The sequence below is a fragment of the Dipodomys merriami genome, unplaced genomic scaffold, assembly GCF_024711535.1.
Source record: "Dipodomys merriami isolate MVZ:Mamm:240054 unplaced genomic scaffold, mDipMer1.0.p SCAF_2533, whole genome shotgun sequence".
In the NCBI taxonomy this organism is placed as follows: Eukaryota; Metazoa; Chordata; class Mammalia; order Rodentia; family Heteromyidae; genus Dipodomys; species Dipodomys merriami.
The window spans coordinates 1-13,867 of NW_027203975.1; the positions used below are offsets into that span (position 1 = coordinate 1).

The following is a 13,867-nucleotide window of genomic DNA, read 5'->3' on the forward strand; positions in this document are numbered from 1 at the left end:
CAGGCCCTGAGTTTAAGCCCTACAACTGACAAAAAAAAGAGCCTAGACAGAAAGCACAATTATTTCCATTACAACTGGATCTTCCATACTATATTTATTTAACATTCATCTAATGATACCTTTCGGATGTTAAAAATAACATCTCAAAACTAAAAGCTTCAAAGTCCTATGTTGGTTTTCACCATTGTAAAAATGGCAGTAGCCTCCTTAATCTTAAGGATAAAGCAGGTTGAAGTTGTGCAACCATATTTATGTTTTAAATCATGCCAAACCACATTGTATATGCGAGCAGATTAAAAAAATTGATTTTCCTATACACAAAGTTTGAGCCAATTATCCTTCGTGTGTGTGTGTGTGTGTGTGTGTGTGTGTGTGTGTGTGTGTGTGAACTGTATGTAATATATATGTCTTATATATGGGAAGAACAGAGCATAAGATAGAAAAGAGAAGGAAAGAGGAGGAGAAGGGAATGGAGGCAAAGAAAGGAAGGCCAGGGAAGAGGAGGAGAGGGAAAGGAGAACAGGAAAGGGGAAGAGAAAGGAAGGGGAAAGGAGGAGAAAGTTAAGCATGTGATAGGGCTAACGTTTAACTTCAGCCCTGCCTGTCCATGGTCCTGATTCTGAACATTTTATAATGGCCTTCAGAGTAAGTTTTGTCACAAAACAAGTAAACCATGCCAGGCCTCATGCTTGGTAGGCTAGTGGCTCTACCATTTGAGCCATGCCTCCAGCTTAGTATAAAATTTAAGCTCAGAAGACAATCCTCTCTTTAAAGTAATTGCTGAAGCACAATATTCAAGAGTCTGAGAGAAGTCAGTAATTGAATTGGTTGAAATTAGACATGCATTCGAATTCAGGAAAGGTAAAAGTTTCTGAAGAGTGGAATGTTGTTAAAAGTATTGTTAGAAGCCTGAACAGATTGAGTCCCAGTTCTTTTCAGGAATTCAATGTATTTAATGATCTATGAACAGAAAATGTAGAACATTGCTCCAGGTCCTACTTAGGCCAGTTTCCCATAGCTCCCATCTTTATGTCTATATAACAATTAGAGCTAGAGCCAGGCTCTGGTGGCTCACTTCTCTAAATCTTAGCTACTCAGGAGACTAAAATCTGAGGCCCACAGTTCAAAGCTAGCCCAGGCAGGAAAGTTCATGAGACTCATCTCCAATTAACCACCAAAAAGCTAGAAGTGTAGTTCTGACTTAATTAGCAGAGCACTAGCTTGGAGCAAAAAAAAGCTTAAGAACGGCACCTAGGCCCTGATTTCAAGCCCTAAGACTGGAATACTCACCCCGCATGTGCGCACGCGCGCGCGCGCGCACACACACACACACACACACACACACAAATTAAAGCTAGTAATGATAAGCCCATTTTCCATAAGAGAGATGCTTGTGGAAAACATGGTCATCAACCCATACATAGAAAGAAAGATCAGGAATGCAGGTCCAGAGCCCAGTTACCCATCAGGACCCTGAGGGTTTTAGAGGTAACCAAATACCTTGTCTTACATAAAGATTGAAAACAGAGTTAAAACTATATTAAGCTGGGTGCTGTGGCTCATACCTGTAATCTTAGCTACTCAGAAGGCTGAGACCAAGAGGATCACAGTTTGAGGCCAGCCCAAGCAAAAAGTCTGTGACATGAGTAGTCCTAGCTACTCAGGAGGCTGAGATCTGAGGATTGCTGTCCAAAGCTGGCCTGGAAGTAGATTTGTGGCTTAACTGGTAGAACCTAGCCTTGAGCAAAAGAAGCTTAGGGAGAGCACCCAAGCCCAGAAAAAAAAGTTTGTGAGACCCTTTCTCAACCAATAGCTGAATGTTGTTATATATATGTGCTATTCCAGCTATGGTAAAAAGGATAAAATAGGGCCAAGTACAATCCATGGTCCTGGGCAAAAAAAATAAGACTCTATCTCAAAAGTAACCAATGCAGAAAAGAGCTGGAGGCTTGTCTTAGGAAACCATGCCACCATGCCTGTTCAGCACACATGAGGATCTGAGTTCAAATCCCAGTTATCCAACCCCTACTCCTAAGAAAACACTTGCATATTTTTCTTGTTCCTCTGTAGACACTGCTACCTGAGAAAAGCAAAAGCAAAAGGGCATATTGGGGGCAAATTAATTAATTTAGTTACAGATTAATATAGCGGCAACTAGATGTCATGAAAACGACTATCCCTGTGCTCATTTTGGGGAGTTGGCAATTCCCTTGGCCCCAGGGCTACTATGTGAAGTCAGAGAGATACACAAATCAAACCAGCAGACCCAGATTTCTGCTTCTGTGGATCAAAAGCCCATCTCTACCTCCTGATACACGCAAGGTGGTGTACAGTATTGTGGGAACACTTTTTACACATTTTAGGGTATAGAGTGGAGATGCAGCATTGCAGAGATCTTCTAAAAGAAGAAAGTACTTGAACATCTTAAAGCCTGTCAGGCTGGTTTCCTTGGGTTTTTTGTTTCTGCCACATGAAGACTGTTTGCTGACAAGGCCTCTGAGCTTTGGCATAAACCTGGCATTTCTGGGGTAGCCAAGGGTATAATGGTCCTATTTCTGTGCCTTTCAGGTACCAGCAAGGTCAACCTTGTGAAAATCGCATCCACAGCCTCCAGCCCTCGAGACACAGCCCTGGCCGCCGTGATCTGTAGTGCGCTGGCCACAGTGCTCCTGGCCCTCCTCATCCTCTGTGTCATCTACTGCAAGAGACAGTTCATGGAAAAGAAGCCCAGCTGTGAGTGCCAAGAGCTGACTGTTTGCTTAATGGGTTTCTGTTGTTCTTGTTGTGCAAGTAGTGGAACTTGAACTCAAGGCCTGGGCATTGATCCTTAGCTCTTGCTTTACCACTTGAGCCACAGCTCCACATCCAATCATTGTGTGTGTGTGTGTGTGTGTGTGTGTGTGTGTGTGTGTGTGTGTGTGAGTGTGTGTGTGTGTGTGAGTGTGTGTGTGTGTGAGAGTGTGTGTATGTGTCCTGGGACTTAGACTTAGGGCCTATATGCTGTCCCGAGCTTTTTTTGCTCAAGGCTAGTGTTCTACCATTTGAGCCACAGCTCCACTTCTGGCTTTTTGGTGATTAATTGGAGATAAGAGTCTCATGGACTTTTCTGCCTGGGCTGGCTTTGAACTGAGACCTTGAGATCTCAGCCTCCTGAGTAGCTCGGATTACAGGAGTGAGCCACCAGTACCCAGCTTCATTTTGAGCTTTCTTAACACTTCTTTTGTATTTGCATTTCCATGTGAGAAGAAATGCAGACAGTCCTCACCTTACCGTAATTCAGCCTAACAGTTTGTCAGCTTTACCGTAATGGTAAAACTTCCAAGGTTTTGTTTGTTTGTTTTACTGTATGAGATATGCAATACTGCATTATAATAGGCTTTGCATTGCATGATTTGCATGTATTGCCCAACCACTGCCTAATGGAAATGTTGGTACATAGGTATGAAGTAGGCAAGGCCAAGCTACAATGTTCAGTTGATTAGACGGTACAACTGTCTTCAACTTACAAGAAGTTATCAGAACATCAGGAGAAACTGTCATCGAAACAAACATTAAAATATTAAAGTGTAAAACTAAAAAACATTTAATGACAGCTAACTGTTTTCTTTAAAAAATACAAACGCAGCAAGACATTGATGGCTTCACGTCTATAATCCTAGTGACTAAGGAGCTGATGGCTGAGGATTGCATGCAGTTCAAGGCTAGCCTGGGCAGAGAGGCCCATGAGCCTCTAATCTCCAATTAAACACTAATAAATAAATAAATAATAATAAAGCAAGATGAGTGCTAGTTCATATTATGATGTTAACTCAGGCTCCCGTTAGAGCAATTGTGTCCATTAACAGAATTCTCTCCTTCCCTCTTTTAGGGTCTCTGCGATCACAAGATATTCAGTATAATGGTTCTGAGCTGTCGTGTTTTGACAGACCTCAACTCAGTAACTACGGGCACAGAGCTTGCTGCAAGTGCCACCAGAACTCGGCCCAGACCTACGGTGAGTTTCGTCCTGAAGGATTTGGCCCTTTGGGTGGCCCAGAGTGATACAGAAAAGAATCACTCCACATACATCACAGTGGACATGGCTTTCTAATGGCAGCAGTGTGTGTGTGTGTGTGTGTGTGTGTGTGTGTGTGTGTGTGTGTGTGTGTGTGTGTGTGTGTGTGTGTGTGTGCCAGTTCTGGGGCTTGAAATCAGGGCCTGGGCTCTCTTACTGGGCTTTTTCACTCAAGGCTGATGCTCTACTACTTGAAACACATCTCAGCTTTTTTTTTTTTTTTTTTTTTGTGGCTAACTGTACGAGTCTCCCAGACCTTCCTGCCTGGACTGGCTTCCAACCATGTTCTTCCTATCTCAGCCTCCTGAGTAGCAGGGATTGCATGCATGAGCCTCTGAGCCTGGTGCTGCTCACATTTTCTTATTTTCCCCCTTTATGGTGAAAGAAAATCCCAGATAACATGACTGAGTTTTGTTGTTAAAATCTCTCTGGTCTCTTAATGTGAGAATGTTCTTTCATCTTTCTGGTGATGTCAAACATCACCAGACATGGATGTTTGTAATAAAAGATCAGACAGAAATTTTGCAGGACACTCATCAACTTCAGAAATCAAACTCAGATCAAATTCAGAAATACAAGAGAGGAGACATTATTGGCCTTCTCAGTGTACCAGATCAGCTGGCATAGAGTCCTTCTACCCTGGGCCTGGATAGGATAATCTGAGCCATTTAGTTAAGGAAGCGTCTCCCAGGTCTCTGCACTATAAACTTATTGCTGGCCTTGTAATTAATCAATGTGCTGTGGAGAGAGACTCAGACTGAAACTCACTCTCTGCTGGCTTTCGCAGGGCCTGTTCACCTGATCCCCTCCCTGTGCTGTGAGGGAACCTGTGGCAGTCCCCGCTCAGCTCTTGGTTGTGGGGTGCATTCGAAGGCCGCCCCTCATGAGAGGTAACTGCACACTTGATGAACCATTTTGTATTTGCTTTTTCAGGGATGTATTCTACTGAGCTGTCAGTTTACATGGGAAAGTACAGGGGCGCTTTTTTGATATTTCTTGTGATATTGTGGGAATTGGAAGGGGAACAATCAGTTGTGGTTTTTTGTGGGTTTGGGGTTTTTTGTTTGTTTTTTGTTTTTGTTTTTGTTTTGTCTTGGACTCAGGGCCTGGATCCTGTTCCTGAGTCTTTTCACCCAAGGCTAGTACTCTACCATTTTGGGCCACAATTCCACTTCCAGTTTTCTGGTGGTTATTGGAGATAAAAGTCTTTTATGGGCTTTCCTGCCCAAGCTGGCTTTGAACCACAATCCTCAGATCTCAGCTTCCTGAGTAGCTAGGATTACAGGAGTGAGCCACCAGTGTCTGGTTTGTTTTTGTTTTTGTTTTTACTGTTCCTGGAGCTTGGACTTAGAGCCTGGGCACTGACTCCAGGCTTTTTGTTCAAGGTTACTACTCCACTTCCAGCTTTTTGGTGGTTAATGGGAGATAAGGGTCTTATGGACTTTCCTGCCTGGGATGGCTTTGAACTTGATCCTTAGATCTCAGCTTGTTGAACAGCTAGGATTACAGGTGTGATTACCACTGGTGCCCAGCCAAGAAGGGTACAATTCTTTGGCAGGAATTAGAAAGGGCTCTCATGTTCGCTAATACCTAGCATCACTGTTTATATTTTTTTTACTGGTTTGCTTGTTTGTTTGCTTATTCTTTCATTCATTTATTATTTTTGTTGCTAGGAGTAGGGATTGAACTTTAGGCTTCACCCTTGCTCAGTTTCCTTGTTTGCATGGTGTTCTACCACCTGAGCCATGCCTCTAGCCTAGCTTATTTTGTTGGTTATTTGGAGATGGAATTTTGCAGACTTTTCTCCCGACATTGGCTTTGAACCATGATCCTCCAGATCTCAACCAGAACCTGAATAGCTAGGATTATAAGCATGCACACCTAGCTTGTATTTTTTGTTTTACATTCATGACATCTCTGTCATTGAGAAGTCATGTTTAACATGTTGCATACTGATGATGTACTATTTTAGAGTCCTAGAACAGCCATCAAAGAAACTTAGCTAAGACCTAGGAGGAACAGAGAAAGAAAGAAAAAGAAAGAAAGAAAGAAAGAAAGAAAGAAAGAAAGAAAGAAAGAAAGAAAGAAAGAAAGAAAGAAAGAAAGGAAGGAAGGAAGGAAGGAAGGAAGGAAGGAAGGAAGAAGAAAGAAAGCAAGCAGGGAGGGAGGGAGGGAAAGGGGATGGAAGGAAGGAAGGAAGGAAGGAAGAAAGGAAGGAAAGAAGGAGGGATGGAGGGAGGGAGGGAGGGAGGGAGGGAGGGAGGGAGGGAGGGAGGGAGGGAGGGAGGGAGGGAGAAAATAGCTTTGACCTTGGAAACTAATAATGCCAGATGTAGAAAATCAGGCTTAAGATAGTAAATCACTACTGTCTGTTCATCAGCAGTCTGACTTACTACCTGCCAGTTGCTCTCTAAGACATGAGATTATAGCAGACACATTGCATTGAAGTTGTGTCATTTGTTGCCACCAAATACTCAAAGATCTTTTCTACATGTGTTCAGAAGCACAGCCCCGCTTGGGGAGGCGATGCCGGCTCTCTTTGGGACCCTTTCCCGGTCCACGTGTGGTGAATATTCCGACGCTTGGCCCCTGATGCAGAATTCCATGGGTGGCGATGACATCTCCTTGTGTGACTCCTACCCTGACATGACTGGGGAATGTCGTCCCCTTGATCCAGACAACGAAAACTCAGTATCTTTGGATTCAAACAGTCAAGAAGTGGTTGGGGGAGCTGTTCTCCTTTCAGCTCATTCTGGAAGCTTCTCAGGACCTACTGACTTCTCCAGATACAAGGATACAACCATGGACTCCACGCTGGCTCAGGATGCACTGACTGCTCAAAGCCAGCTAAGTCAGGAGGTTGGTGACACCATGCAGTTAACCACCCTGCCGTCCTGTCAGGTAAGGCACCAGTTTGTGGTAGACTAGAATGTTCTAATTCAGTTCCCAGCGCAAAATGTGGGGATACTTGGGGAGGTTTTCCATTGTTCCTCATTTCTTTTTTTATTGATGGTAGTGGGATTTTTGAACTCAGGACTTTGCACTTGCTAGACTGGTGTGCTATCTCTAAGCCACGCCTCCAGCCCCGGTTCTCACCCATTATTTTTAGGATCGGGTCTTACTTCTTTCCTATCCCATCCCAGACAGGGACTGAAAACAGTGTATCAAACCTCCCTCTCTATGAAAATGGCCTTACATGATTTTTTTTAAATCCTAGAACCATGATCCTCCCAACCTTAACCTCTCATGTAATAAATCTATTATGTAAATAAAAGAAGCCCAGAACACATTCATAGATGAGGGAAGGAGAAGAGAGTTGTTGTTAAACTCAGTTCTAAATAACCAGGCTGTGAATGGAGGATACTAGAGTATTGTGCATAAAGATATCACACGAGCCAGGCAGAGGGGACAAGCTCATAGCTGGGCGGGCTTCGTGGCACACTACATAGCGAGAGGCAAGGGAGAGGCAGGGTGAATGGGGCACTTGGCTGTGTTTTGTCTGGATGAGGCTGTGCCGTTGCTGAATTTGCCTTTCTGCACCCTGAGAGCAGAGAAAGCTCTGGACACATACTGCTCATGCGCATGCTCCTGCATGTGCAGCCCCTCACTCCCTGCCACCCCCCACCCACTTCCATGAGACTTTGCATATCAGACACACGGCTAACGTCAAAACATGGTGCAAGTGCAGGTGTGTTTCTTGTATAATCTGCTGCAAAGTAATCTAAATGTGCCATGTTTTTGTCTTCTTTTGAACTCCCAAGAAAGTTTCTAGAGAATTTATAGAAGAAGAAGAAGAAAAAAAAAAAACCTAGTTGGCTTTGAAGGGGAGAAAAATGTTGTTTTGGTCTCCACATGGAGGAAATGAAGAAGAGACACACAAAACAAATTAAGCCAATCAACACAACCCACATACACCTGAGGCCTATTTTTTTATATGAAAGATTGTTTACTGATGTTATTTTTGAGTCATCCCATAGTTTGTACAGCTTTCATGATGATAAAGGAGACAAAAGATTGCTTGAGTGTAAGTCTCAACCAAGAACGGACTATGGCTGGCCGCTAGTGGCTCAACCTGTAATCCTAGCTACTCAGGAGACTGAGATCTGAGGATCACAGTTTGAAGCCAGCCCAGGTAGGAAAGTCTGTGAGACTCTTATCTCCAATAAATTACCAAAATGTAAAAATGGAGCTGTGGCTCAAGTGATAGAGTGTTAGCCTTGGGTAAAAGAAGCTCAGGGACAGTGCCCAGGCCCTGCATTTAAGCCCCAGGACAGAAAGAAAGAAAGAAAGAAAGAAAGAAAGAAAGAAAGAAAGAAAGAAAGAAAGAAAGAAAGAAAGAAAGAAAGAAAGAAAGAAAGAAAGAAAGAAAGAAAGAAAGAAAGGAAAGAAAGAGAGAGAGGGTGAGAGGGAGGGAGGGAGGGAAGGAAGAAAGGGAGGGAGAGAGAAAAAGAACAAAGAGAATGAAAGAAAAAAGAGAAAGAGAAAAAAGGAGAGAGAGAGAAAGGAGAGAAAGAAAAGGAAGAGAGACTACTAGTTTCTGAAAAGTACTTTCTCTTCTACTGCATTTAATAAATCAGAAATCTAGTGAATGAACCTTTAATGTTCAAAAGAAAATAGGAAGTGACAGCTATTACAAATCTCTATGGGGTATGGATGTCTTCTATCAAAGGACCAACCAAGTGTTTTGTTGTTATTGTTGTTGTTTTGCCAATCATGGGGCTTGAACTTGGGGCCTAGGTGCTGTTCCTAAGCTCTTCTGCTCAAAGTTAACTCTCTACCACCTTGAGGCACAGTTCCACTTCCAGTTTTCTGGTGATTAATTGGAGATAAGACTCCCACAAACTTTTCTGCCCCAGCTGGCTTTGAACCGTGATCCTCAGATCTCAGTCTCTTGAGTAACTAGGATTACAGGCGTGAGCCACTAGCACCCAGCTCAGCAAGTATTTTAACTCAACTTGCTTTATTTATTTATTTATTTACAGACTACTAAGTTCACATTTCTTCCTAACAGGCTATTTTCCAAGACAGAGGACATAGTTCTTTCTTCTAAAGAATTTCTGTTTTTTTGACTTTATAACAGAATTCAGAATTCAGGAAGGCACTGGAGTACTGATTGGGTGACATACATAGGAAAGAAAAAGCCACACAACACTTTAGTTTTTATTTGGCGAAAGGCTGTGATTTCTAACACACTGAAGAAATAAGTTTTAAATGTCTGAACGAGATTGACAATCAGCAGAAGAATTTGTTATTGAGTCATCATGATTGTTGTGGGTTATAGTTTCATCTTTTAAGTAAACTTGGCAAATAAGAGCAGCTATATGTTGAAATTATAACGTTTATCTTACTGTCAGAGGACAAAGTTACTGGTATATTTGCATTTTGCTAGATTCCCTTCTTGTCAATGAAGTATTAACGCATGGATCTAACTAATAACTACAGTTTTGCATACTCAATTAATTATAGTTATTCGTAATCAGTTTTTGCAATGTTCACTTAGTCATTTTAACATGGAAGTCTTGTCTTAAACGCTTACCTCTGTGACTGTTTCAGGAAACTTGAGGTAGCCTTCATCCTGCTGTGGAAGTTATATGTCTGTGCCAAAGGACACACCCCATCTGAGGCTTACACACTGAGCCAGCTGGACCTGTGTGGCTCCTAGGAAGAGAAAATACATCAGAACCAAAATGATGACATTTTAAGCCTTTCAACCAGTTACTTATGAGCCAGACCTGAAGCTTCAACAAAAAGCAAGATCAGACTCCAGACTGATTTGTAACCCTTCTCCAAACCAGAAGTCACATGATTAACTTCAAAGACTAACAGATTTTCCAGCCTATGCAATTACCAGTACCAAGGCACAACCTGGTATTCCTGCTTGTTCTCATGGTAAATGTGTTCTGAGTGCAGACAGTCCACAGCATCTATATTCATGGACATTTTCTTTCCAAAAACAACCCCTGATTGCTTCTTCTCTTCCCACAAGTCCATGACAGATTCCCTGCCTTAGGTTTTAATGTGTCATGGGATTCAAGGTGAAGATCCTACTGGACGGAACCTTTGTGGCTAGAAGTGACTTTATACCACCAGTTTATACCTTGAACTCATATCAGATGAAGTTCTCTAACCTAACCAGGAATCAGAGGAGAGCCTCTGCTTCATGAACACCTGCCAGTGGTAGGAAGAGGATCTGGGTTACAAGATGTGAGAATGTGGTGGGGAAAGGACAATCCTGCTGTCAAAACCATGTAACACACAAGCTGTAGATACATGAGTGAACATATTCCTGTGACAGTCAGTCAATATGGAAGTATTCGTTGCATCTGCCCCTAGATCATAGCTTAGAAGGCCCAGAATATCTTTTATAGAAAGGCAATATTTATAAATGTAGTAATCTTTTATTTGCATTGCATCTTTATATTAAAGGCTTTAGGAATTTCAGCATATAAGAGTACCCTACCACTGAGGTAGTCTTGATTGAGAATACACTGTGGATGAGAGCCAGAGGAAAAGCTCACATTGTGGTTGCTGTTCAAGAGAATACCACTCTGGCTTGGTGGAATTTGACTGGGACATCCTTCAAATATTATAAGTTTACTCTGCAGAGTCTCCTATTTTAGTCTGGTGATGGTGGATATCAGGTTTGGGGTTCACCAGGCATCAGTGGCTCAGCTATGCAGAAGGCTAAGATCTGAGGATCAATGTTTGAAGCCAGCCTAGACAGGAAAGTCCATGAGACTCTTGTCTCCAATTAAGCATCAAAACAGCCAGAAAAGGAGCTGTGGCACAAGTGGTAGAGTACTAGCCTTGAGTGAAAAATCTCAAGGACAACACCCATGCCCTGAGTTCAAGCCCCAGGATCAGCACCAAAAAAAAAAAAAAAAAGCATGGAGTTCTATTAATGTATTCCATTGACACCATGTAGGGTTTGTGTTCCTTTTCTCCACTAATTAAAGAATTTAAAGGGCAGAAGGAGCAAGGTCCCTATATATAGTAGGCTCTGGGAACCCTTCTAGTACATTTTACTGTTCCTTTTGCTTTCAAATAAACATGCTTTAAACAGTAAATTGTACTCCCGGTACAAGAAGGGTTCCCAGAGCTAAGTGTCCACAGTCTCTCTCCCAGGGCCTTCTATATAGGGTCATTGCCTCCTCCTCTTTAGGGCATACTCCTGGTCGTTTTGGTTGAGAGGTGGACATATGCTGCAGGAAGTCTCATGATTGGTTCCCTCACATTTAAGCATGAGTGTGGAAGGGCTCCTGATTGGATGGAGGTTAGGGCCACAGACATGAAGGGTGCATGCATCTTGCTGAGTCATCCCCACCTTCTACATGTTGGAGCAGATGTTGGCCACCATCTTCTACCTAGTCAGGGAGGCCTAACTCACCCTCACCATTAACCACTACTTTGCTATGTACACACTAGAACTATCTTTAGGGCTAAGTAGGAAATGAGCCCAGTTTAATCTGAAGTAGAATAAGACCCATTTGTTCTTCACCTAGAGACCCAAGAGGACTTCATTGAGCAGATTTTGCCCCCCTCTTTGAGCCTACATGATCAGATTTAGCCTTTGACTTTTAATTGCTTGCTATTATTCTGTCAGTTATACTTTGAACTTTGACCTTTGAACTTGCACTTGATAGAATTCACTAAGATAGTTGCATTGAAATAGCCCACCTAATTCAAAGTCTTTTACCAACATTTAAACTGAATGTTAAAATTACTGTTTTACCTGGTGCTGGTGGCTCACATCTGTAATCCTAGCTACTCAGGAGGCTGAGCTCTGTGAGGATCATAGTTCAAAGCCAGCACAGACAGGAAACTTCATGAAGCTCTTATCTCCAATTAAATACCAAGAAGCTAGAAGTGGAACTGTGCCTTAAGTGGTAGAACACTAGCCTTGAGCTGATACTCAGGCTCAGGGATAGTGCCCAGGCTCTGAGTTCAAGTTCCAAGACTGATATGCACACACACACACACACACACACACACACACACACACACACACACACACACACACACACAAATTACTCTGTCTTTCATAGGACACAATACCTTGTCATGTTTTACCTTACTCTTTGCAAAGCATTAGTAGAATTTATCAAACCTCTTCCTGTGGCTACTTCTATATTAATAATTGTAAGTTCTAACTCATTTGTTCCTGGAGCTTATTACAACTTCAATTCTTTTACTTGAAATGGGTAATCAGAGTGGTCCAAGGAAATCTACATTGATTAGGTCTACCTAGTGCTCAAGAAAAACATGATTTGCTTTTTTTTTCTGTTTCCAGCCTAAGCCAATGGTCCTTACTTTGTTATGTTACAACTCCTGGGAGAATATCTTTTGAGTAACTCAAATAAAACATTGAGGCCATGACAGGTAACATCTATGACAATGCAAGCTAGGTTTCTCTCAGTGGCTTGTATTATAACTCACATATATCTGCCTCCATTGATATGACAGAGAGATAGCATTTGCATAACTGAACATAGTTTCCCCACATCGGGCCATGGCAAACAAAGACACACAGGCTGGTAAGAGTCACACTTTGGCCTCATACCCTGAAGCATCATTCTGGATCAGTAGAGAAATGAACAGGATTAAACATGGATTTCATTTGATACTGACTTTGAAAAAGTCCAAGTTATGTGTATCAACATAGAAATGTGTTACCACCACCTACTTACTCTCCATCTATGTATTATACATTTATAAACACTTGAGGAAAACCTCGTACTGCAGTTACACTGTTGCTGGAACACCCAACAAGCCCAGCTCAGCCCAGGAAGCCCAACTGGGGCTGCTGTCAAGAAACCTACTTGAGATGCTCATGCATGTGGAATGCTCCTCACACTGAAGAAGCCATTAATGAGGAAGAGACAAGGATTTCTAAAGCAACCTAGTAAAGTCACATTTCCCCCCTCCCAATTTTGTATATATGGAATATATTTTTCAATAGAGATTTTTTTACTTTAGATAAAACATTCATGTTGCTGTCACTTAGGTTCAGTGTTGTTAGCGAAGACAAAAGGGAAGGAAAAACTAACTCATTGCTTTGGGAATAGTTTGAATCAATTTAGGTTTTATGATTAGTTTGTATACTGGAATTTATCTGTTTGTAAATTTTCCAATACAAATAATTTTGTAAGACTTTTTAAAAACTTGTGAATAAAACTGATACTTGTTATTCTTATTTACCTGTCCAATAAGAGAATGACTTTGTGGTTATAAGTGTGTTGGTTGAGTTGGTTTTTTTTTTTCTTAACAGAAGTACACACTAAGATCACTCCATGTCCTGCTCCTGCTCTTTTAGATAAGATAGAACCCTCTTTGCTCCTTCTTTCCACCCTAGCATGGTAATTTGAAGTCTTTACTAGTAAGCTAGTTATCTCCTTCAGGAAGATCAAGCTCCTGAAGGATTTTCTGCATTACCTTGAGAAGCTAGAATATTAAGACTTTATCAGAATCTTCCTCACCTCATTTTATGACACAAAAATGGAAAGAAGTTCATTTGTTTTTAAGTTTTATAGTCCTGTTTTGGTGTCTCATAACTACAGTCCTAGCTACTCAGGAGACTGAGATCTGAGGATCATGGTATAAAGCCAGCCCAGGCAGAAATCTGTGAGGCCCTTTTCTCCAATTAAGCAAAAGAAAGAAAGACAGAGAGAGAGAGAGGATAGGGAGGGAGATAAGTAGAGCTCAAGTTCAAGTGGTAGAGCATTAACATTGAACAAAAAAGTCAACCCAGTACCAACACACACACACACACACACACACACACACACAGAGTTTTTTTAGTCCTTTTCATTGGTG

At 41.9% G+C, this 13,867-nt stretch overlaps 1 protein-coding gene across 1 annotated transcript; it reads left to right on the forward strand.

Annotated features, from left to right (window-relative positions):
* Positions 1 to 2,568: 2,568 nt before the first annotated feature.
* LOC138836703 (tumor necrosis factor receptor superfamily member 19-like) lies at positions 2,569 to 13,247 on the forward strand (the record flags this gene model as incomplete). Its single annotated transcript, XM_070035405.1, has 5 exons — positions 2,569 to 2,733; positions 3,869 to 3,994; positions 4,842 to 4,944; positions 6,556 to 6,955; positions 9,608 to 13,247. Coding segments are annotated over 5 exons (803 nt in total), but the record flags the coding sequence as incomplete, so codon positions are not given.
* Between the last annotated feature and the right edge of the window lie 620 nt (positions 13,248 to 13,867).